This window comes from Artemia franciscana, chromosome 4 (genome assembly GCF_032884065.1).
Source record: "Artemia franciscana chromosome 4, ASM3288406v1, whole genome shotgun sequence".
Classification (NCBI taxonomy): domain Eukaryota; kingdom Metazoa; phylum Arthropoda; class Branchiopoda; order Anostraca; family Artemiidae; genus Artemia; species Artemia franciscana.
Window position 1 is genome coordinate 27,502,315 of NC_088866.1, and position 26,357 is coordinate 27,528,671.

At 35.9% G+C, this 26,357-nt stretch overlaps 2 protein-coding genes across 8 annotated transcripts in view; one reads left to right on the forward strand and one right to left on the reverse strand.

Moving 5' to 3' along the window:
• The window catches only part of LOC136026238 (serine/threonine-protein phosphatase 2A regulatory subunit B'' subunit gamma-like), a 115,416-nt gene that overhangs the window by 52,339 nt on the left and 36,720 nt on the right, over positions 1-26,357 (forward strand). The window lies entirely within an intron of this gene.
• The window catches only part of LOC136026236 (uncharacterized), a 41,000-nt gene continuing 14,719 nt past the window's right edge, over positions 77-26,357 (reverse strand). For 2 of the 3 annotated variants that reach the window (XM_065702585.1, XM_065702584.1), the window contains exons 2-6: positions 25,056-25,179; positions 18,985-19,214; positions 11,387-11,601; positions 7,500-7,732; positions 77-1,770 (exon numbers count right to left, since the gene is read on the reverse strand). In XM_065702585.1, the coding sequence (XP_065558657.1) occupies positions 687-1,770; positions 7,500-7,732; positions 11,387-11,601; positions 18,985-19,214; positions 25,056-25,165 (1,872 nt within the window). In that variant the 5' untranslated portion in view covers positions 25,166-25,179 and the 3' untranslated portion in view covers positions 77-686. Of the gene's footprint in view, positions 1,771-7,499; positions 7,733-11,386; positions 11,602-18,984; positions 19,215-22,454; positions 22,474-25,055; positions 25,180-26,357 lie in introns of those variants that run through there. The other variant, XM_065702586.1, reaches the window with a different exon arrangement.

The following is a 26,357-nucleotide window of genomic DNA, read 5'->3' on the forward strand; positions in this document are numbered from 1 at the left end:
GAGCCTGAATTTTTTTTCCTTTTTAAAGAAAAATGTTGTTTTTCTAGAAAAATGTTGTTTTTCTAGAAAAAAAAAGCTTGCATGAAATGTATATTTTTATTCGACATAAAAAGAAGAAGGAAACGACCACATCTGGACTTTTTCTAACAATAAAATAAAACAACAAAAATTTAGTTTTTAGTGAGTGTTAAAAGTTTTAGCATCTACAGGCGAACCCTACACTAAACCAAGAATGCACAAATTTCACAACGTTCGAACGCTCGAACTTTAAACCTGGAAGAACAGGAGTGTAAAAATACCGAATGGAGCAGAACTTTCCGAAACAAAATAAACTATCTAAATTCCTAAATTATCTGTTTTTTGTGTTTGGATTCATAAATCTGATAAAAATAAACATGTACTTCACACGAAAAGAGATTTAGAAAAAACGTCTTTACTCTCTATGTTACTTTAAATAAAAATTTAAATTTCGAGAAGATAACAACAGTTCTTAAGTCCATCATTAAAAGAGCTGGTATCAATAATTTATTTAGCAAATTCCCAACCAGTAGTTGTCCAAATAATAAATAGCTGCGGTACTTCCTATTTTTTTAAATCTTATTTTAATTCGTTTTCATTACAAAAAAAGTCTTAAAACACGAAAAAAGAAAGATCACATTTGACAATAAACGACAAAAAGAACGAGATCACATCTGACAGTAAATATCCCTTAAACGTAAAACCTCTAAATCTTCTACCTCAAAGAGCATTCGTTTCTGTACGAGTCTCATGGAATCTCCATCCAAAATACGATCTTTTGGCGAAAACATGGTAGGTATAGCTAATAATATTTTCGCAACACTGCGTAAAGTAGGAAACTCGGACGTTTTCTGCCAGAATTCATAAGCATCACTCCGGCAAGTTGACATATGCCTCTGATATCTTTCTAAATCATCTATTTGTTCTGGATTTGGTTCCATGAACTCGGCAAAGAAATTTGAACTGGATACATCTGCTTCTGGTTTTTCGTCGGGTTCCTCTTTTGGTAATTTTGGCACACCTCGTAGGATATGCTGTAGCTCTCTGTATGTGTTCTCTCTTGTTTTATCATCTATCATTTTTAATGATTTAAAACTTGGATCTAAACAAAGAGCTATATAAAAGAAAACATGAAACTGGTATTTTTTACTTTTTAGTTTTTCAAAAACAGGGTTGTTCCATGCTTCGATTTTTCTTTCTAATTTTAGCCACCATAAATAGCATGCCCCAATTTGAGCATTAGAAGTTGAGAGATTTTCAAACATTTGTGATGCTAGTTCTATTGTACTATGAATTTGGGACATTAGCTCCACATCTTGTATTTCGTGTAAAGCACTACGGAGATCTGTCCACTTTTGACAGCGTGTTGAGATTCCTTCCACATTGCACAGTTCGTTAAATGCTGTGTTTAGAAAATCACTAAAAGACGGGATGATAATTCCCTCGTTGGTTTTAAAAATTTCGTTGCTTGTAATAAAGAATGAGTCCTTTGGCGTAAAATCATCTGGAATTTTAATTATTTTCCCAACCGATTCAAAGAAACTTTGAAGTGGTTCTTTTAAATTGTCTGAATTATATTCTGATGTTTTTATTTCGTTAGATATTCTGTGAAATGTTTCATCTAAATAATGACAGCGAACTGTGAAAAATTTCTTCTTTTGATAATTCTTCCAGAATTCAACTGAAAATACTGATGATTCTCGTATAACTTGACAGAGATCGACGTTGTGCAGGTCGGCAAAAATGGCTGATCTATAAAAAAAAAATTTATTTATTTTCTTGTCTTATTTTTTGCAATTAATACATTAAGATCAGTATTGCCTGATCCATGACACAAAATCGCGTAGTGATAAAGATGGGAACGTGCTGAAGGCAACAATTTTTTTTTTTTTTTATGAAAATACCTGAAGGTATAATTTTTCAAAACAGATATTTAGCTAAACGTGCTGGTTCTAAGAATTCACTCTGCAACTACGGTACCTAAAAATGACTAAATATTGCCTTTCCATCTAGCAACACTGGATTTGCAAACAGAATTCTGTCTGAATGTTTGAAATAAAATTTCTGACCTCGATTTAAAGCCGGAAAACACATATTTTAACCTTTCATTTCCTCTAATAAGTCTAATTATTTTACTTAGATGCCGGGAAAATTGTTTCATGAAAGTTTAATCTCCCGCAAAAAAAGAGAAAATAGTATTTCTTGTTTGTTTTTTTTTTTTTTACATTTATCATGATATTGTGTTTGTTTATATAGAATTCACGCGCTAAAATTTGAGTTGGCAGCATGCCTCCCCAATGCCGTTTTTCTACAGGCCTAATTTAGAGTGAAAAACATCAAATAAAAATAAAATAAATTTTAAAAATACAAAATGTTTCGTATCTATTTATCATTATATTGCGCTTCTTCACAAACAACAGGAACAGATTAAACGAAACGTATTAGAAATTTTTTATAGCAACAGGGTGTTTCTTAAGTATTTGTCATGGCAATTGACCTGACTTGTTTTCATGATGAACTAAACCGACATGAAGGAACAGAGGTAGCAGCAACCGTCATATATTTCAAAACAGCTCTAAGTTAAGTTTTTACAGGGGGTGAAAGAACTTTGACAAACGGAAATGACCAAGTGACATCATAAACTAGAAAACCGAACCTATTTCAAATACAATTTTTCCAGTCAGATAAATGAGTTTTTCAATTTAAAATCTCAGACAGGGGCGAACCCAATATTCGGCCGCACGAGACATTTTCTTTTCATTGGGAAGCGCGAAATCTGGCAGCCGAAGTAAGATTTCTATAACGCAACATGCAAAACAGAGGTGAATCAAACGGTCACTCCCCTTCCCTCGTCTTTTTTCATTGAGTGAAGTAAAAATCCGAATACAGAAGCAAGAGTTTAAAACTAATAGAGAGTTCTTGTTTTCACAGCGCGAAGGGAAATTCGGCTGCCAAAGCCAGATTTAGCTCCTGCCATAGCTTAGCCTTACAAGTGTATCTTAAGAGTCCGATGTATGTGTGTTCCCAACTGAAGAGACTCGGAATAAAAGAAAGTTTGTGTGGAAAAAGACCGTTTACCCTAGGCAAGAATTATTTGAAGCAAGTCCGTAGAAAAAGTAAAATAACTTTTTTTTTATTTAGATGATATCCATTTTTAAAGGTACCTTTTGCAGGGATTGTTCATTTGCCGTTATTGTTTTGTTCATGAAAACAGTGTACAGACAATTCAGCTTTTGTTCAGCATTCAGCCGTTATTTTGGTGATCGGGTGATTATTGTTATTGTTCATGAAAACAGTTTACAGTCCATGTAAGGTATAAGATCAAAGAAAATGGGGAAGTGACAGAAGGTAACCTCAAAATGCTAGCCGTTTTTCGAACTCTCTTTCGTTTTTTTTTTTTATCCGATTCTGTTTTGGTTCTAAATTCACACCGTTTTCAGAATCAGAATTACTTTTGGGGCACATACATAGTCCGGGGTGTTTTTTGTGATCTGAAAATGAGATCTGAGTAAGGAAATATCGGAGCATGAAATTTGGCTCGCTGGTTTGCTAACTTTTATATGAAAACAATATCCAAATCACATTAGATCGGGCATAGGGCCAGAGAAAAGAGGAAACAAGGAGAAGTGATTTCTGAGCAGTATAACTTGGGCCTAATAGAAATATAAGCGCCACCAACAGGGCAGCGTCAAATGCGTGGCTGTTTTCAGAACACCTCCCTTTTTGTTTTCAGAATTTGGTTTTCTCTCAGAATTCAAGTCGTTTTCAAGATCAAAAGCTATTCCAGGGAAGTTTCATATTTATTTAGTGTTCTATGGAAACAGTATCAGTCAACAGATGTAGACCAGATCGGGTGTCGAACCAAAGGAAATAGAAGCTTGTAGATAGAAACCCTTACCGGGATCAGAGTTTATTTCAAGGAATTTTCATAATCAGACCGTTTTGGTGATCAGATTTTCAGGAAATTAAATAAAAAAACAAGTGTTTTTTTAGCTGAAAATAAGGAGAGACATTAAAACTAAAACAAACAGAAATTACTCAGTATATGAAAGGGGCTGTTCCCTCCTCAACGCCCCGCTCTTTACGCTAAAGTTTGACTCTTTCTCTCAACTCTTCTTTTTAAAATAGTAAAAAACTTTAGCGTAAAAAGCGGGGCGTTGAGGAGGGAACAGCCCCTTTCATATACGGAGTAATTTCAGTTCTAAATAATGTCTGTTCTGTGTAATTTCTGTTCTAATGTCGCTCCTTACTTTAAGTTGAAAAAAACTTGTTTTTTTTTTATTTAAGTTCTGAACGTTTTTGAATGCGTGTTTTGATTTTGGCTTCGTGCACATGAATAACTAAAATGAAATTTGCATCTTATTTTTTTTTTTTCTTTTTTGGCTAAATGGCTTTCTCATAGCTTTGATCGGACAATTTTGAGAAAAAAGGACGGGGGGGGAGAAGGGCTAGTTGCCCTCCAATTTCTTGTTACTTAAAAAGGCTACTAGAACTTTTAATTTTTTACGAGCATTACGAGCGAGGTATTAGGAGGAGGTGAACCCCTCATATGCCTAATAATTTTTATTCGTTTTAAGTGTTAATGCTGCTCCTTGCTTTCAATTGAAAAAACTTTTTCATATTTATTTTTTCATTGTTTTTTATATAATGCTAGAAAATCCTGCGCCCCCTTCATGGAAATTCTCTTCCCCCATTATAAATTCCTCCATGGAAAGATCCTCCCACATAACCCCCTCCCCTCAACCCCTCCACCCAAACCAAATAAATCCCCCTGAAAACGTCTGTACACTTCCCATTAACCATTACTATATGTAAACACTGGTCAAATTTTGTAACTTGCAGCCCCTCCCATGGGGACTGTGGGGGAGTATGTCGTCCCTACAAACCTAGTTATTAAGTTTTTCGACTATGCTGAATAAAATGGATATCTCAGAATTTTGATCCGGTGACTTTGGGAAAAAAGAGCGTAGGAGGGGGCCTAGGAGCCCTACAATTTTTGGTAGCTTAAAAGGGGCACTAGAACTTTTAATTTCCCTTAGAATGAGCCCTCTCGCGACATTCTAGGACAACTGGGTCGATACGATCACCCCTGGAAAAAAACAAACAAATAAACACGCATCCGTGATCTGTCTTCTGGCAAAAAAATACAAAATTCCACATTTCTGTAGATAGGAGCTTGAAACTTCTACAATAGGGTTCTCTGATACATTGAATTTAATAGTGTGATTTTCGTTAAGATTCTATGACTTGGGTGTTTCCTTCTGTTTTCTAAAATAAGGCAAATTTTCTCAGGCTCGTAATTTTTGATGGGTAAGACTAAAACTCGATGAAACTTATAGTTATTTATGAACCGATGATAACCGTTTTTATTTAGAGTTTCGATTACTATTGAGCCGGGTCGCTTCTTGTTACAGTTCGTTGCCACGAACTGTTTGATATAATTTGACTCTTACATTTGTTAAATGTTTCATTTAAGCAGTAATTAAACCGCGCCGGATGTCGACCAGGGAGTCCTATCAGAATTTATTTCAGGGAATTTTCATATTCAGACCGTTTTGGTTATCAGTCTTTTCGGGAAATGTGATTTTGCTCTCATACTTATTCATTGTTTTATTGAAACACTATCCAAACCGTACTTGATGTCGACTGCTAGATCCATCAGAAATAAAAAATTTTAACATTCTTAATTTTCTTTGGATTAATCTTGACATTTTCAGAAAAAAGACAGATTCTTTTGTTTTAAATTCCTTTTTACTTTTTAAAATGGGAGGTTTTTCAAATCTAAATTAATCTTTCGATTAGGTACTTTTTAGAACATGGGCTAGTTGAAATAAAAAATGCAACTAGTATTTTTTTTAAGAGACAAAATTGAGTTTCTTCTTTTATCGTTTCCCACATTTTTGCATAAGGCATATTGTTTTCTAATAGTATGCCATTAATTTGCTACTTTCACAAATTAGCCTCTTCTTCTTCTGAAAATAATTTCTATTCACATGTTAGACCAAACAGTAACAGTATGTTTGGGTCATTCTCCCAGGACTATAATTTCAGAGATCCATGCGAACTAGATGGTTCGGAACGATCACTAAACTAGGAATAAATGAGGACAAAGAGGGGATGTTAGGTGATGACAAAATCTATCAAGTGGATAGCTCAACTTAACTTGGGAGTAATGTTAGTGAATATGGCAGATGCAATAATAATGTAAAAACCAGAATAGCCAAAGTCCCAAGGTGTTTTTTTGCAGTTGAAAAAATTTTGGATGAATAGGAAGATTCGTCCACGAACTAATATTGGAAGCCATGGTAGTGACAGTGGTCAATTACGGCCAAGCTCTGGACGTAGAGACTTCTAAAATGTTACAGAACATATGTTGGTTCTTTTCCTGAGGAATTCTTTGAGAATAGTCTTAAGTACTCGTTTGATTCAAGCATGGTTCTGAAGCGCTGGTGCTATGAAGATTTGTTAAATGTTTTCATGGTGAACTGTCTCAGGATAGTCTCAGATACTTTTTAGACCGACTGTATATCAAACAATAAGCTGTACAAAAACGTGCTTCGAAACCCTTTCTAGGACCATAATGCAGAAAAGGCCTTGACTGTGTTTCTGATGAAGGATGACGGTTTGCCAAAGATTGTGCTTTTTGGCCATTCATCCGGGGACGGACAAAAAGGCGGGATGTCCTCGGATGGGGTGTGGAGAGGGCAAGGAAGTAATGAAAGGAACTTCATAGGGGAAGATAAAGATTGAAGCTTTGAAGAGATTGGGGAAGACAGGAGATGCTATAATGAAAGAAATGTTAAGATTGATAGACCACGTTTTGCCGATGAAGAGTGATAGATTGCCAAAGATTGGGCTTTTTGACTATACGTACGGGGCCAAATGAAAACTAGATAGTCCCCGAACGGAGTAGGAAGAGGTCATAAAGAAGGATTAGCAAGATATTAGAAATTCGTGGGAAGAGGCGAAAAGTAAAGCTTTGAATAGATTAGGGTGGAGGATGAGTGTGACCTTTGTTTTGGCCTCAGGCGACTTGGTGCTGTAGCGGATTGTTAGTAGTAGCAATATTCTGGGCCATATCCAGGATTTTTTTCGGGGGGGGGGGGGACGAGAAATTTTTTTTTACAAAACGCAACAAAAATGTGTTTATATATATTTTTATTGCTTTTTTACGAGTTGGACAAACATTTAGGGGGGTGGAGCCAGGGGTGAAGGGGATCCAAACGGGTAACTTCCCCTGGATATGGTCCTGGCAGTAGCATTACAAAATTTGAATAATTCAAACGTAATATATATATATATATATATATATATATATATATATATATATATATATAGCTTCTGATGTATTTTTTCCGAATTTTTAGTCGGACTAGGTACTCATGGCTGTTCTGGGGGAACTGTATTATGGCTATTGTGGCGAATTTTCTTATGGCTGATATGGCGAATTATATTTGGACTTTACAAAGATGCCTTTTTACCTTGATAGAATACTTGAAATATGAACAGATCCCGCTCTTGCACCAAGGTCAATCAGAGATTGAGTCAATTCAATAAAGGCTGAGGATTCAAGAAGGCTCATTGGCCATAGCTCTTTGAGAAAAAAATGTCTCGCTTTTTCCACTGCTAAAAGCCCATAATCTTCTCCTTCGTCACAGGCTTGCAATCGGCAGTCTTCATGTTCTCCAAGGCCATCAAGGCGACTGGGAGTTACCTATAAAGAGTCAAGTATGAAGAGTCGAATCAGGATTCGGCTTAGAAAAGCTAAAGAATAAGAACAATTTTTTCATTGACTAATAATATAATCACGATAGGTTAGTATCCACTATATAGACTAGTTGTCCTGATGGCATAATTGGCTCTTAATTTGCTAATATGAAGCAAAAATATGAGAAAAAGAAACAAAAACATGTTTTTAATTTTTGTAATTAACTTTATGGGATAGCTCTAGATGGCGCTGTTTTTCCTTCCTCAAAGACAAGTTAGAGCTACTTCTCTTATCAGTTCCCATAGTCTTTGGAAAACGTAGTAGATCTATCTGTAGTAATAGAAAAAGAGCCTGGAAACTAAAGATGAAGGTGGTTCAGCCTTGCACGTACACAGAAAAAAAAATTGAGAGAAGAGGCAATAATAATTTTTTTTAATCAAACAGTTCGTGGTAACGAACTGTAGTATGGAGCGACCCGGCTCAATAGTGAACGAAATCCTAAAAAACGGAATTTTGATGCTAAAACATACATCAAAAGGATTGGATTTCCATGTTGATTCTAAATATATAAGTTTCATCAAATTTAGTCTTTGTCATCAAAAGTTATGAGCCTGAGAAAATTTGGCTTATTTTGGAAAATAGGGGGAAACACCCCCTAAAAGTCATAGAATCTTAACGTAAATCACACCATCGCATTCGACGTATCAGAGAACCATATAGCAAATATTTCAAGCTCCTATCTACAAAAATGTGGAATTTCGTATTTTTTGCCAGAAGACAAGTCACGGGTGCGTGTTTATTTGTTGTTTTTTTTGTTTTTTTTCCAGGGGTCATCGTATCGACCAAGTGGTCCTAGAACTTCGCAAGAGGGCTCATTCTAACAGAAATGAAAAGTTCGAGTGCCCTTTTTAAGTGACCAAAAAAATTGGAGGGCACCTTGGCCCCCTCCCACGCTCATTTTTTCCCCAAAGTCAACGGATCAAAATTTTGAGATAGCCATTTTGTTCCGCATAGTCGAAAACCGTAATAACTATGTCTTTAGGAATAACTTACTCCCCCAAAATCCCGGGGGGAGGGGCTGTAAGTTACAAACTTTGACCAGTGTTTACATACAGTAATGGTTATTGGGAAGTGTGCAGACGTTTCCAGGGGGATCTTTTTGGTTTGGGGGGTGGGGTTGAGGGGAGGGGGCTATGGTGGAGGATCTTTCCTTGGAGGAATATGTCATGGGGGAAGAAAAATTCAATGAAAAGGGCGCAGGATTTTCTAGCATTACTATAAAAAAAACAATGAAAAAATAAACATGAAAACTTCTTTCAATTGAAAGTAAGGGGTAGCATTGAAACTTAAGACGAACAGAGATTATTACGCACATGAGGGGTTCTAAAAATACTTTAGCATAAAGAGCGAGGTATTTAGGAGGAGATAAATACCTCGCTCTTTATGCTAAGTATTTTTAGTAATTTCAACTATTTATTCTACGGCCTTTCTGATTCAGGGGTCATTCTTAAAGAATTGGGACAAAACTTAAGATTTAGTGTAAAGAGTGAGGTATTAACGAGGGGACAAACCCCCTCGTATACATAGTAAAAATATAAGAATATAAAAGTTTGTTACGTAAGTTAATTCTTAAGTTACGTATATTTTTTACTAACAAAAACGTTCGTTAAAAATTAAAAGTTCTAGTTGCCTTTTTAAGTAACCAAAAATTGGAGGGCAACTAGGCCTCCTTCCCCACCCTTATTTCTCAAAATTGTCTGCTCAAAACTAAGAGAAAACCGTTTTGCCAAAAAAAGAATTAATATACAAATTTCATTTTAATAATTTATGTGCGGAGAGCCAAAATCAAACATGCATTAATTCAAAAACGTTCAGAAATTAAATAGAAAAAACTAGTTTTTTTAACTGAAAGTAAGGAGCGACATTAAAACTTAAAACGAACAGAAATTACTCCGTATATGAAATGGGTTGTCCCCTCCACAATCCCTCGCTCTTTACGCTAAAGTTTGACTCTTTGCCACAATTCTACTTTTTAAAATAATTAAAAACTTTAGAGTAAAGAGCGAGGGATTGTGGAGGGGACAACCCATTTCATATACGGAGTAATTTCTGTTCGTTTTAAGTTTTAATGTCGCTCCTTACTTTCAGTTTAAAAAAACTAGTTTTTTTTATCTAATTTGAATAAGAAATGCCCAACAGTTCAGGAAATTGAAGTGGAATTAAGGCTGAAGTCTTATTGCGGTTGGCAAATTCAATTGTAAGCCTCGTTGAGATTTCGACTTGAAAAAAAGCATGAATTCAAAGTATATTTAATAAAAGTAAGTCAAAGTATATTTGTTATCAATACTTGTCAATACATACTTGGTGCAGCAATGTTCTAAATTTATGGTGAGTTCAAGAACATACTACTTATACCTAAACAAATAAAAAAAGAAATACAATAAACCTTACATTTCTGTTTAATGAACATTCACTTGCGTGGTCGAAAGATTCAGGATTCAATCGAATAAAACTGTGATATCCAGTTAGGGGCGCAACTAAGGGGAAAGGAAGTATCGCGAGGTTGGGAAGGGGGGAAGTTCCAAGGTGTCGGCGGCGCGTATCGACACCTTGGAAAATTTACCTATTTACCTTGGAAATTTAGCTTATGCGTCCGCATTTGTTTCCCACTATTGAAATATTGAATATTTATGTTCATGTGACTAAACCGGATTTAAAAAGTTTTACTGTCCAGGCTAGAACTTTATTTGGTTTAATTGTTTTCCTAAATATTTCTAAATAAATGTTTTTTTTGCATTATTTGGAATCCACAGTGAATTATTGAGGCTTTTCTTCGGTGCGTAATAGATCAGGTAGAAACATTTGATCATGAATATGGGCAGATAATGCAGGGTTTAAACTTTAAATGAAGTTGTTTTTGTTTTGTTTTTGTTTTTTTTTACCGGAGGGGAATTTATCGGCAAAATGTATGGATATTGGATCCCAAAAATTCATTTTGGTCGGGTCCTAATTAAAACACATGGTAAAAAGAACATGTATGACAGAACTTGAGTGCGCATGTAGATACCTTTTTAGGGCAAGGGCGCTGCGACAATAGTGATAGCTCTGACGGCCATTAGAGCATGCTCTAGCTTTTTACATGGATTTTTTCGGCACAGCTATTTAACATCAGACATTTGTTAACGTTGGAATAATTGGTAGAAAGGAGGTATTTGACGGAAAGTGCAGAGTATAAATACCTTTTTAGGCCAAGGACTCTGCCACAACAATAATAGCTCTGGCTAATTAGGGTAAGCGCTATTTTTTCACATGGATTTGTTCAGCAGAGCTATTAAAGTCGCTTCACAATGCATGGTAAATTGGAGTAGTATGGCAGATTTATCTGAAAAAATTTAGAGCCATCTTCTCGATAAGCTGCGCATAAAGAATCGGCCGATATCCGAAATTTCTTCTTAATATCCGATAATGACACTCTGACCCCCATATGGGCCCGATAATATCGGCCGGCCAATGTACCGGCCGGGCAGTAATTTTAACGTGACGTTAATAGCTGCAAAACGAACGATCAAGTCTTCATACTGAAAACTCGATGAACCTCTACTAGGAGAAGCTTAATAGAAATTAAGAACCCTAGAACCTGACAAGAAATGGAATATTTACCTGAATACAATTTGTTGGGCTAGGAGAGGCAGGAAAGAGTGTCTCAATTTTCATATCTCTTCTTTGCCTCTTGATGGCTCTTTCCAAAATGTCTGGTTGTTGTGCAACATCTATCGGAGTGACAGTCATCGCCCATGGAGTCGTGTCTTCTCGGAGCATATCCAATATTGGACGGAGCTTTGGAGGGCATTTGTGACGAATTAAACTGCTTGTTCCTACAGATAAGGAGTTAATAAACGTATATTAAATTTGTTTTAATATGAGGATGATTTATTATCTATGTTTCGAATTGGTTTTAGAGTGATTGTAAGATCAGCATGAAACAATAGGTTTTATTCAACAAATATCCAGCCCATAAGAACGAAAAGAACTTGGAAATAGGCTAAAACTTATAATATAGAAAACACGGACGTACACACGGGAAAGATTCAGCCCCATTCCTCTTCGAAATCTTGCTATTTGTAAAAATTTTCCTATTAGTTCTTATTATTTTTCTTACAATTTGCATATTTTGGTAATTTTTTTTTAAGGTTGGCTTCCTCCTAACCGGTCCCCTCTCTCCCAAAAAAGATCATACAAGCATGTCTGGTACGAAAGGAATGCTGGCGGGCTTGATAAACTTACAAAAAAAGAAGTCAAATTCTCATAAAAAAAATCTAAAAGGCGAGTCTTTTTTTTCTAACTAAATGAACCCATTTACAAATGATCTGATAAGAGATAATCGTTCGAATTTTAAAATTCTGGTGTTGAAATTTTTCTATCTATGCAAGAACTTCAATTTTGAAAATTTTTATCTCTGAACTTCTAAATAATAGCTGCAAGTGGGACCGAGTCTTAGAGAAGAAGGATACGAGAGGATTTTAACGGGGGGAGGGGGTAGAACCCACAAATATTCGTTCTGGGGCGATTCCTTTCGAAATTTCTTACAAAGTTCTTTAGGACAAATTGAAGGGCCTCGCCTCTTCCTCCCCATTTGTTCAGGTGCGCTTAGGATTATTTACTGATTTACCACCCTCCCCTACAAAAGCAGCTCGTAATTTGCCTTTTTTAACCGCCACCTTAGCTATTATTTTCTGATTTTCATGTATTTTGTAAAGTTGCAACGTCAGCTGCAGTTTGAGAGGAAAGTTTGCCGAGCAACACTAAAATGTAATGCCAGCCAGAATGCACCCTGGTTGGGTGGATCTAATCCCTGTCCAGGTCCATTCAACTTCGACTGAAAACGACCAATAAAGATCCGGCCTAAATCCAAGAGATTGCCCACTGTCTGAAAAAGTGTGCATGTATTTTCCTCTAACACTGCTACCAATCCTGCCTTATGTACGTCCAAATTTTGCCTTCAAGTGCCTTCAATCTTTTCTTTGGCTCTATGCCCATGAGTCGGCATATTTTGAAGCTCGTTTGATTAATTCTCGTTGAACATAAACAACTAATTACAAGTAGAAAAAAATACAGAAATTTTTTCTAAAGACAGTGGAATTTCCAAACTCTAAATGGATACTTCGGCCCTATGTCCAAGGGCCATCCTCAGCACAACACAAACGAAAGTATCAAAGAGAAACATTATAATACGAACTTTAAAACTTTTTTTAACGTTAAAACAGCCCTAGCATCATGAATTCAACCCTGGTTTAACTTCGTTGAAGTCATGATGCTGTCACATTTAGCCGTAAAAATAGATGAGCAAAACTAATTACTTAAATTTGATAACGCTTTTCATGAGTAAAAATCCGAATATTAGCAGTCTATTGATTCCCAAAGACTACTACACCTTCAATGGGGGAGGGCCGGGGACCATGGCCCCCTGGATATTTGGGGCTATAAAGTAATTATAAGGATATCAAAGGAAAGAGAGCAGAATAGGAAAACCATGAAAAAATGCGTGTTACCCCATTGTTGGCTGCCAGCCAATAGATTCTGACCCTTAATAAGGAAAAATAAAAGTTCTAATTTGTGACTGAGTGACCCCTTTCCAGTTATCCATAAACATTTTTTCTATATAATTTGGTTAGAGTATAAAAAAAAATAAAATTCTTCATAGTAATGAATCAAAAGTACATAAGGGTCCTCGTCAATAACGTAAGACTAAGAGCCTAACTATTGATAACGTTCAATCAAAGAATCGGCTTTTTATGGTGATTCTAAATATGTATTTGTTTGTATACAAGAAAGTTCGTATAATTATACAAAAAACGAGGGAAACAACTTAATAAGGTCAATTTCGGTAAAAACATGCCGTCAACATTTGCTTGCATTGCAAGAGTACCCTTGAGCTGATATATGAAGCCACTATAATCAGAAATGTTTCCCCTGAACTGAATGCTGAGAATTTCTGTATTTTTCCCCTGAACGGATACGTTTTTTGCGTTTTATTATCATTTTTTCCCAGGAGTGATTGTATTTATTTAGTTATCACTTTGAAAAAGATCCAATTTTTTAAAGTCATGAAGTATAAAGGTGTCAAATATATTGATTTTTGGTATCCAAAATTAAATTAAAAATATTGACTTATAACATATTATTTGATTTTCTTAATCTTAGTTTTAATGTTTTACTTTGAACGAACTACTTAGATAATGCATTACTTTTTATAAACACTGAATCTAAAGGCATTAAATATTTTGGTGTTTGATAACCAAGTTCAAAACTATCGATATTGTTCAAAAAATATCAGTCCAACGCTTCGGCATTGCTGAACGAAACTGAATGCTGGGAGTTTATATCTTAGTTTCTGTAAGTAGGCTATTTGTTTTGTATATTTTCATTTTTCATTTTTATATGCTTTTACTTTAATTGACATACTTTTTCCATTGCCTTTTGAAAAATGTTTGTCCCTTAGCTTCATTAAATAAATAAAAGAAACAAGTTTTTTCAACTGAAAGTAAGGAGCAACATCAAAACTTAAAACGAATAGAAATTATTACGTATATGAGGGGTTGCCCCCTCCTCAACACCTCGCTCTTCACGCCACGGTTTTTCGGTATTTAAAAAAAGTTACTAATTGTTCTAATTTCAGGAGTCTTTTCCAAAGAATTTGGGAAAAAATTAAACTTTACCGCAAAGAGCGAGGCGTTGAGGAGGGGCCAACCCCCCTCGTGCGGTTAAAAATTTCTCCTCGTTTTAAATTTTAATGTTGCTCTTTACTTTCAGATGAAAAAACTTTTTTTTATTTAATTTCTGATCTTTTTTTATATAACGCCAGGATACCTCGCTAGACCTCCACGGAAAAGTCCTCTTCCCCATAGAAATACCCTCTGGACAATTCAATCTTGGTGAAAATTTACCCCGGACAATTACCCTCAACATCTACACGTGTAAAATTGAATCGGTAAAGAGAAAGCAAGACATAAAGAAATTTCATATAGGTATTCGGGATAATTCACCCAGTGTAAAATTTCCCTTGAAGACTTCACCCCCTGGAAAATTTCTTATCCATGGAGAATTCCTCTGATGCTGAATCTTTCCAGCAGAAAGTTCGTTCTCCTCTCCCCATTCGAAAAATGTATGCATACTTCCCAATAACAAATATTATACGTAAACAATGGGTAAATTTTATAACTTAAAACCTTTCCCCATGTGCTGTAGGGGGTCATTTTATATCAAAAGACATAGTTGTTGGGCCTTTCAACTTATGCTGAAGAAAAAAGCTATCTCAAAATTTTGATCGGACGACTTTGGGAAAAAGGTGGCGTGAGAGGGGGCCTAGTTGCCCTCTTATTTTTTATCACTCAAAAAAGGCACTAGAACTTATCATTTCTGTTGAAATAAGGCCTCTCCTGACATTCTAGGCCCACTGGGTGGATACGATCACCCCAGGAAAAAAAAAACAAATAAACACGCATCCGTGATCTTTCTTCTGGCAAAAAAATACCATAGTCCATAGTTTTGCAGATATGAGCTTGAAACCTCTACAACAGGGTTTCTGATTCGCTGAATCTGATGGTGTGATCTTCATTAAAATGACATGACTTCAAGGGAGTCTTTCTCCTTTTCTTCGGAAATCAGGCAAATTTTCTCAGCTTCGTAACTTTTAATGGGTAAGACTAAACTTAATAAAACTTGTATACTTGGAATCAGCATAAGCCAATTCTTTTGATATATCTATTGGTATCAAAATTCCGTTTCTTGGAGTTCCGGTTACTATTGAGCCGACTTGTTTCTTACTTACAGTTCGTTACCGCGAACTGTTTGATTACCCATCACTGTTTGATTACCCATCATTCCAAACAGAGATCATGAAAATGTTGATCGTTTTTTCTGCGTTACCAGAAGTATTGTATTCATAAAACCTTACAGTTCCATGAAATGTAATTAAACAAATAAAAAAGGTTTTTCAACTAAAGTAAGGAGCAAGTTTAAAACTTAAAACAAATATAAATTACTCTATATATAATGGGGACTGGCCCCTTCTCAACGTTGTGTTCATTAAACAAAAGTTTTTAGTGCTTTGAAAAATCTTTTCCTTTTTTTTATTGCAAATTTTCTTTAAAAATGTGTACAAAAGCGAAACTTCAGTAAAGAGTAAGGAGCTAAGGAGGAAACAGTCCCCTTCAAATAAAGAATAATCTGTTCTTTTAGGTTTAAAGTCTGTCTCTTGCTTTCAGTTGAAAGGCTTTTTTCTTTATTTTACTTGTGATTATTTTCAAAATCATTCTCAGGCCTAACCAAGATATGATTTGAGGTACCGGTCTCTTAAATCCCTGGTTAATTGTCTCACCATCCTACGTTTAAATTTGCAATTTCAATTTTGGATAAAATTTGAATATACTTCAAAAATTGGCGATGAACAGTAATTTTTATAAAAAGTTACTGTTACTGTTAAAAAAGTTACTGTTAATATTACTACTAAAGAATTTCGGTTGGGTGAAAAGGAGTATTATTTTTTGTATGGATGGAAATTCTGTGAGACTTTGGATCTTCTACATAACTGAAGCCATTCACAACCTCTACAATCGGATTTTCTTATCGACACATTGCATACATTTGTGTAAATACATTGAATTACTTCATATAAATAGAAAAGAAAAATATTACCATATAAATTTGCTGGAAACTAAGTTCCAAACAGTATTTCCCATCCCAAAGAAATTTACTGACGGGGTTCATGGTGGCCTACCTTGCCCTTTTCCACCTCTGTGTGGTAGATACGGAAATGTGACATTTTAGCTGTATAGAGAAACATTTATATTAATTCCTACTCCCCCTACCTCTTTCAACATTTATCTAAAGCCTCATGAAGAGGAAGCAGTTTCTTTGTTAAAATGTACTTTTTTAGGAATCTACCCATCCCATCTAAACAATGAATCACCTCCCTCCCTCATTATAGCTGATACGCAATTATAGGTCATTAAACGTAGCCTAATTCCATGATAAATAAAGCGAATCAACATGGTAGAATCCAGTACTACCACCGTGTGGCATTACTACTTCTGCAACTGGGAAGCCAAAAATATAGTTATTGATACTTTTAAATCAATTAGCTTATCATAATTTCAAATTGATTGCAAATTCGTCCTCTCGAGGGTTAAGTCGTAGTTTGGTGCCCTAAAATGGCACTAAACAAGACTTTCCCCTGGCTCAATCTGTATGGTCACTTACAAAAGAGCTTTAAATTAATGTTTGCATGAGCTCCCTCTCAATTATCTTGGACCTTCGGTTTGGTACAATCACCCTTGTGAAAAAAACAAAACCAAATAAACGTACATCGACGATGTTCCTTCTGAAAAAATACGAAATTCCCCATTTTGAAGATTGGAGCTTGAAACCTCTACGGTTGGGTTCTCTGACATGATGTATCTAATAAAGGGATTTTCATTAAGATCGCTTGCTTTTTTTGGGGCGTTTCTCCTTTTTCCATAAATCAGACAAACTTTCTCAAATTTTTGGGTTTTGGGTAGGTAACAATAAACTGAAAGAATTTTGTATATTTAGAATAAGCACAATACCGCCAGTGCAGCAATTTTCATGAGAATTGCATTTTTAGTTTAGGTGAATATTGGCCTAGTCACTTTTTACTTCCAGTTTTCAATCACAAACTATTTGATAAGATTCTCTTGTGACGTATTTTTTTTTTTGAACCTGTTCATTCTATTTCGTTGAATAGGAAAATGAAAAGAAAGGGGGTCAATTTCACAGCTGGATAGTAAGTTTAAATCTAGTTTTTCTTTGTCTAATCTATTTTTTTATGTCTGAACATATGTGGGGTTCAACTTCGAGGGGGAGAATTGTCCTGTTATGAAGGAAGTACATTTTTTTTCCAAAATTGAAGAACTTAGCATTTTTGCCGGCAACTTTTCGAATTCTTTATTGTTACTAACAAGTTTTTATCGGGACAACGAGAACAGAATTAAAGTCAGGCTAATGAATTTTCGTTCATTTCCTATCTAATAAGAGGTTTTAGAAAGCTAGAAGGATGTTTTTTTTATTTTTGGAGCTCTTGATTACTGTTCTCAAGGATCCGTGCCCGTGCGAACGTTAAACTAATTTTTGATTCTGTGTAATAAAAGTAGATTTCTCGGCAAAGATCATTTGCACACATTCAATGGAAAAAAAAATAGTTTTACTGATTTGAACTGTCATCATAATAGTCAAAGACAACAATAGCTAAAACACTGAACAGTGTGTTTCATTATTCCAGGAGTAGTTATTTGCTAAGTCCGCTAACTCCTCTCTCGATATTGACCAGAATTTCTTGTTCGTAACGGGAATAGGAAGATAATAAATATGCCTAATGGTACACCTGTATACAGGTAGGAAATCTCCCTCGGTTAAATTTATTGGAAGGATCCTCACCCCATAACCTAATTATTATGGCCTAGAATATACTTCTTCATGGTCAGATACGCGCCCTCGTTAAAATCCACTGCCACCCTCCCGTGAGGATCTAACCAATGGACATACCCACCTAAAGGGTTAGAATGTGTTATATCTACCTTTTAAGTGCCCTCCTTCCCCAAGAAATGTTATAAATAAGGTCAGTCACCTGATAACGAGTAATAATTTGAGCCTAATTCTAATTTTATTAGTTATTTAATTTTTATTTCTTTTTTTACTATACTCCATAATTTTACTAAAGCTTTTATATCAGCTGAAACAAATGCCTTTTTATAATTTGTAAAATAAAGAACTAAGGGATGTGATGATTTAGAAACTTCTGAATTATATATTATTATTAATATCATTGACTACTAAGGATTACTGAAATATTAATTGTTATAATTAATAATTATTGATCTAAGATTGAAAATTTGTCTGATCTTATTTGTCTAATAAGTATCATCACCCTCAATATTTTGCTTCCTATTGAAATTAAGCTAATAGTTTTCTAAAACAACCAGGCTTAAAAAAAGGATTTAAAGGAAACTGGAACTTTGTGAGAGGGGTTAAAGGGTGAAGCTTAGGACATATTGGAGTGGAAGAGTAGCTATGTGAGCCTTAGGAAGCTTGATGCTACAGTGAGCTATTAGTAGTAGTAGAAGTTTCCAACCCTTATTTCTGAGATCCCTAGCCCCCAGGGAAAGAAGAGCTTGGTTCAGGTAGGTAATCCCTTAAGGTGAGGATTAAACCCTCTGATTCTTCTTAAAAAGAATATATTTTACCTGTTCTGGACTGATAGTTGACAATCCGTTTGCAAACAATGCAGCAGGCATATGGTTGAAGCAGGCTATCGACGCAAACACGACGGAATGTCTTCCACAAGAAACTCACAGCTTTTGGTTGTGGAACGAGGGTAATCCTTGGGTTTTGGGTCTCCAAAAGTCTCTCTACGATTGTTTTATTATATACTTTGGAGCCATTTACCATCGTAAATTCTTCTTGACTGCTTCCTCTAGAAGAGTCAAAGAAGAGGTTAATGGAGCATGGATGTTGATTAAACGAAAGAGGACGCTAACATGTTATTTTATGCTACTATGGACAGTCAAAGTGAAGTCTGTTTGTTTATGTTGATTGAGTGAAAACTTACATAGCCATACACTGCAAAAATTAAGAAAATCAGGAATTCAGTTTTTAATGAAAAATAAATGGTGGGGAAAAATCAGACAAAAAAAACTAAAAACAAAATGCACAAAGCAGCTTAAGGAGGTATAACTTTCCCTTGAAGTCAAGACCGTAATCAAAGGGGGGGGGGGGTTTGAACCCCCTTCCCGTCCGAAATTTTTGTCCGACTCATAAAAATGTAACAAAAATGAAAGTAAACAAATTCTAAAAAAAATTTTATCCCCCCCCCCCTGACAAAAATCCTGGATGCAACCTTGCATGGTGATGTAGTTAGTTTGGGAATTAACAGATTGTTATAATTTCAATTTATATGGAAAAAGGCGTTGCCAAATTTGAATAATTAGTTATGTTATTTTGTTTTCACAATTCATCATGGCAGTAAAGACAAAAATGTGCTATTACCCTTAAAACTTCATAGAGTAACCAAAAGAAAAATCTTACAAAACCGAAGTTTTCAGATATTAATAGACCTAAGATGGGTCTATGAGACAAAAAAGGTTTTACTTTGATGTCCTTGGTAGCCTACTTCAAACAGGCTCATGCTGATAGGGCCGTCACCTTAAGAAATTAACTCGTTAAGTTGGGGGGGGGGGGGCAGGTGGCTCTATATTGTCGATTTAAATGTCCCTCCTTTGACAAAGTAACACCTTTCCATGACTTACTTGTCACTTATTGAAAACAAGGGTGAGGAACATGGCCATTATTTTCCTGCGATTAAACCCAATCTGGATTTTCCTAAGGCCACGTTTTCACTTGCTCTTTTGTGGTGACGTTGGGCAACTGGTGTCATAGTAAGTGACTATAAATGCTCACATTGGTGGCATTTAGCAACCCCAGTACCGTGAGTAGGGTAGATTACTTTATCAACGTGTCCATGGGAAGACTCCGTTCTTCTCCGTTCAAGAGTTTACGGATTGTAGATTCAGAATCTTGGTGCAACAATGGACGATTGCATATTGATTCTGTGACGCATTCTCTACTATATAAATTCTCAGTGGGAAAGGGAAGTATTCAAACATATCAGTTATCACTTAACATAAGTTTAAATATTATTAATTTGAAACAATTATATAACATAATAAATAATCCCCCAACAAATTGGAGCTTGTCTATGAAAACACCTAATTAAGAAAGAAATTAGGCACGTTTTTTCAGTGAATTTGACTTAGAGACACCATATACAAAAGTGACTAATAAAACAAATGACAAGCAGTTCAATGCAGTAACTTCAAACCCCCGTTATCTAATTGCTAAAAGTATATTATTTCACGAGATTGAATCCTTGCCTTAAATGACTTATTGCTTCTGTTTGTGATAAATAATTTCTTAGATTAAAGTCCTGTTTGTGATCCAGCGTAGAGTTCGCCTCCAGTCCGAAGTTGAAACGATCCTGTACAAGCGTGACTGCTTCTTGGAGGTCAGTAATAATTGGGGAGACCTATTGGATAATAAAGTTTTCTCTCTATCTGAACCGGGTTCTTCAGCGGGGGCGCTTCCCGGTCTGCACAAGAAGAGGCCCAAGATTTAGTAGTTTGCTAGTATATCATGTATATGGACCAAATGGTCGAACCACTCAAAAGTTCGGCCTACGAGCTGACAAGATTTGGGGTCAGATTTGTTAGTATTACTACTAATGGGTTTTCGGGAGAAAGTCGTACCACCTTACCTCTTCGATTCGTCACAAAAACTTTGCTTGGGCTACATCTACGGTATCACGGACAGAAGCAGTAGCCATAGAATCAAAGCTTCGGCCCTGCTTGGACACACCTTAGGTCTATTCGTAACTGAAAAGTGCGAGTTTCTAAGATTTTTCATTTGTTTGTTGCGAAATGATAAAGTTGCTACTGCTGTACCAGCTTTTTGTCAGCGTTGTGACGTTAAAACATGAAAAAATTCAAAAATATTTGAATTTTTTAAAACTATTCAAAATATTTATTTCACTGTTTATTCATCGCTAGAACATAAAGAGACATTTTTATATTACTGATTTTATGCTCTTTTTCATTGTTAAAGTTGCATTTGAGACCTTTCACTCCTTCCCCTAATGGTCCCATATATAGTCCTAGGCAGTACACAAAACTAACAGAAAATAAAAAGGTTGTTATTAGGTTCCTTATTTTATGGTCCTTTTCAACATAGTTACCGCTTCGACAATGCACCCTCCCCTGATGGACATCCCTAATCATGTTTATTAGTTCTTTTTTCTGTTGTTTGGTCGGTTATAAAACCGCTTACCTGTGTAGACTCCAGATACAGTGCTATGTGTATGACGGAAAAGATCCTAACAAAATTTGACTGCACTTTTGTCTATAAAAATTCAAGTATCAATAATCTGTTCATTCCAAGAAAACAACGCCACCCTCTAAGTAAAGCCACACCTTCTTGAATTGTTCGGCGCCAGTATTATTTAGCACCAGCGTTGCCAACGCGGGGCAATTTTACCGTTTTTGGTACAATTTGGAGTTTCTAGTTCTATGCGGCAATATTTGAAATTTGTTGATACAATATAGATTCCCTGGTATATTTGGGTTTTACTTGTTACTTTCTAACCTGGATATCTGTTAAAATTTTAGTTAATCACAAATTTTCTTCTTGTTACGGTAAAGTTTTAGCATGCAGTTCAAATGGTACAAAATCAATCTCTCGCGGTCAGGGGCGATTCTCCAGCATTTTTATTGGGGGGACAAGACGGGGTCCACACCCAGATACTCAAGCGGCGTGGGATATATAATGTTTTTTCTCCACATTATTGGGGGGACAACTGCTCCCCCCAAACGACGCCCCTGTTCGCGGTACAGTTTTAGTCAGAGGACTGGTACAGCTTATTACCAAGCGTTGGCAATGCTGCTTGGCATCCACAACTACCAAAAACTGCACATCTGCATGTGGAGGTCTTTTTCATAAAAAAAAATTTGAATTCGCAATTTTTTACGATATAGCTTAGAGTTGTATAAATTTCTAATCAGACAGTTCAAACGATCAGATTTCATTTTCACTGTCCTTGTACTTTAATTATTATATTATTAGCGGCTGAAATGTAAGCGACTAATTACGTGAAATTATAACTGACCGTTAATTTGAACCAAAGTGAGTTGTTGCGTGTGTACTTGCAACAAGCATGTTCCCAGCCTCAGACACGTTTGGCTCCTAGCGGTTTAGTTGATGAATATTCTCCGCATGGCACGAAAATCACCAAGGTTACTAGTCTTCGTGATGAAATCGCGTTGGCGTTTCCTGTTTCGTGACAAGACTTGAATACTGCGTATTATTATCTAGCAAAATCACGAATGAGACGTCATGTCTGTTCAGATTATGTTTTTTCACTTCTATTTTCGGTCGTTTTCCACGTGTCCAAGGGACTTAGGGGTGCTCTGGAACGGGCAGTTTCCCCTACATATCAAGATTTATTCCGTAGCTCGTACTGATAATAAGAGTTCTATTTTAGCTACATTTTGAATTTTTTGCCGCTTTTTAAATGCATTTGTCCTTTTTTTGCTCAAAAGCATTGATAGAAAAGCGTACAATGCTTGAAATCCTATGTCCGCAAGAACAGGGGTTCGAGTCCTGGTGTCGCTGGTTATCTGGTTTGAAACGGGGGTCACAGGCATGACGGTAAGCTTAGCTAGGGTCGATTGAGCTCTAAATGGTTACCTGGAGAAATCAGGGGACGTGAACAGGAAGGATGTGCAAAAGAACAGGATGGCTAGTCCCCAACCTCCATTACACTTCATGGCTAAAGGGCCATGAAATGGAGATAAGTACCGCCGGTAGGGACTGTAAAGTCCGATGCCCTGTTTTACCTTTTTTTTTACCATGCAATACTAATGTTCATCCAGGGTAATACATTGCTATGCACTGCCAGTCACCTGAATTACACTTTTGATTACTTCTAAAAAAATTACTTTTTTTATTTCGAAAATTGGGAATAAAACAGATATTGAAAAGAATCGATTCATGAGTGTAGTAACAGTGCAGAAAAGTACCAGAACCTGGCCCTGCCTCCAAGAGCCTTCATCAGTAATACAAGAAGATTCCCATGTAAGTCAACCCCTTTCAACTCAACCCCCACTCAATTCAACCGGCGTTTAATTCACCGTTCAATTAAACCCCTACAAGAGGTTAGAAGAGTTGCATGGGGTTGAATTGAATGGATTTAATCGTATAGCCCCCTGATTCCCAACGTAGGGTGCATGCCCCACTAGTGGGGCATGGAATTATTTAGGTGAGTCATGGGCAGGACGTGCACTCTTCAGCTGACTAAACTTTAGAGTCTCAATTTTGAAAAAATATTTCTCATATCGACATTAGGGTGATTCACACACCATAATTGCCGAGAAGAACCGTTGATTACTGCAGCGGTCACATGTAAAGCAGCAACTTGCTTCATCAGTTTTAGCACTGCAGAACTGGCAATTGCAAGGTCGGATAAAATTTCCATAGCTCAGAATAGGTCCATTTTAAAAGTATCACACTTTGTAAGAAAAAGCTGGGATTCTAAGGCATAGTTATCAACCTCGAGAATCACTTGAAAATGACATATTATCCTTTCGACTTTTAGAAATTCGAGAGGATCAGAACTTGAGGGATAGAAGGCTGATAAAGCGTCTGTTCATCTGGCTTGTTAAACGGTCTATCACCTTGAAATACAGAAATTTACCGGAGTCTGATACCGACTGACAGATCTTGCGTTAGCCTGTTGTTGAATTTGAGAGTCTTTGAGACGAGTGGAAATGGCTTTACTTCTCTTGTTCAGAGAACTGATTTTAGATTTTAGAGACTTTGATTCCTGGATATTGTTTAAGGCCAAGAATTCGGTCATGTTTTTGCTAAAGTTTTTATTTGTTAATACGCCTTTTCTACAACCTGAGATTTACATAGTGTTATTTTTTTTTATTATATTTATTATCCCTACAGCATGCCCTAAAAGTTACAACGTAATAACTTTAGCTGTTCTTGAGGTATTCCACATATGCCCTTTTGACAGTCTGTATACACAAAGTATCTTTTGATTCTATTTTACATCCCTATGAACTTTCCCTGAAATTTTCAACTTTATACTCCATTCTGTTCCTGAGATAGTGTATTTATGTCATTGTTATAACAATAAGGTATAACATATCCTTATAGAAGGAGTAGGGGGGCTTAAGTTATAATGCGGAGCCCTCAAGCTATACAGATTATCTGGCCTACATTGTTCCGTGGATGGAATTGTCAAGCGTTACATTCCGTGGTATTTGTTTTCGATTTACCAAGTAGTGCGGAGTATTCGGCTGCCATACGTATTAATTATATTTAGTTGCGTGGAAAATCCCAAACGCACACAAGAGAAGCAATTTTTGTGAATTGTTCTAAAGTTTTTAAAAATGGCTCTCATCCAAGGTCGTATCCAGGGGAAGGAGTTAGGGGCTTTGACCTTCACCCCGAAGTTTTTTTTTCGACTTGTAAAAATTTAACAAAAATACATATAAACAAATTTTGGATTCTCCTTTTAAGTTTTTTGTTCTTCTCCCCGAATGAAAAACCTGGATAAGGTCCGGCTCTCATCTTCCCGCTTAATTCTACCTAAATATCAATGGACATAACATTTCTCTGTCCTGGTGATTTCATCTCGATAAGAAAGATACTCTGATTTGTCGAAGACGAGAGAAATATTTGGAAAATGTTTACTTACGCTGACATTTCTGGATTCGGAAGTAGTGATAACCCTGTGCTATTGTCTACCTCGTATCTTTCTGATGGACAATCAGTCGCATTTTCAAGTTTAATCCGGGTTGTAATCATCTTCTGTGACAAACCTTAAACAAAATGTAGTTTTAAATATCAGGCTAAACTACTTAAAATAAAATTCGAGTAACCTTCTTTCAATCTTGTATTTGGTTTTTGCAATTTTAAAACTAATAGATTAAACTATTCTCACCTGTTCAGTACTAGCCTCAATTACATCTCACATACCCCCAATGTTAAAGTACCAAGGACAGTGAAATTAATTTTTTTTCGATTGGTGAAGTCGAAACTTAAATACTCATATATATTTGAAAATTCGGGAATTCTGTTTTAAATGAAAAAGAGCTGCCTATGTAGCAATTCAATTATTGGTAGTAGTGGGTGGCAAATTAAAAAAGAAAACAAAAACGTGGTTAAAAACTATCAAAAATGAGCCGAAAAACATGGCACCAAAAAGTATGAGAAAGTATAGCTTTCCTCTAAAAGTGTAGTTGTCTCTGGGAATCAACAGATTGCTAATGTTTGAATTTTTATGGACGAAAAACGATGTCAAATCTAAATAGTTAGTTTTCCTTATATATTTTCGCGGTTGAACGTGATAAGACTGATAAAAATGGGATACTGCCCTAAAAACTTCATAGTTTTGAAACAAAAAAAAAAAAACAGCAACACTAAAGAAATATAGTTTTCAGGTTTGAAGAGACCCAAGATGGATTCAAGGGGCAAAAAAGTTTTCTTTTTTGTCCTTGGTAATTCAATGGTTCGCTTATTGCAAAAAAAATAAAATAAATAAAAACTAAAGATTATACTTTGCTCCTTTCTTTAAAAAAAAGATATCAGAAGGTTGAACTGTGGAAAGGAAATGAACTTTTGAACCAAGCCTGGAAGTTTTTTTTTTCAGTTATCCTTGGTTAGCTGATTAAAGTGTATGACGTTAGTCTTTTCTTAAAGAATTCGTTCATGAAATATACTTTTCTGAGAATTTTGAGGGGTTGAGAACTTCATTGATAAGGTGCTACTAAACCAGTTATTTAGGAAAATGACATGTTCCTCCCTCATTGTTATCTAGTGTGACCATCCCTGCCTTCACATAGACGCGATTTCTGTGTGTGCAAAATATTGTGTGCGATAAATCAGACGTGAAAACTGTCGGTTCATGGGATAGGTATTATCGGGATTCCCGTTGAAATATTACTCTGTGCTAGCACATTCGATTGACGCTCTGCAATACGGAGCCCGGGGGTTGATG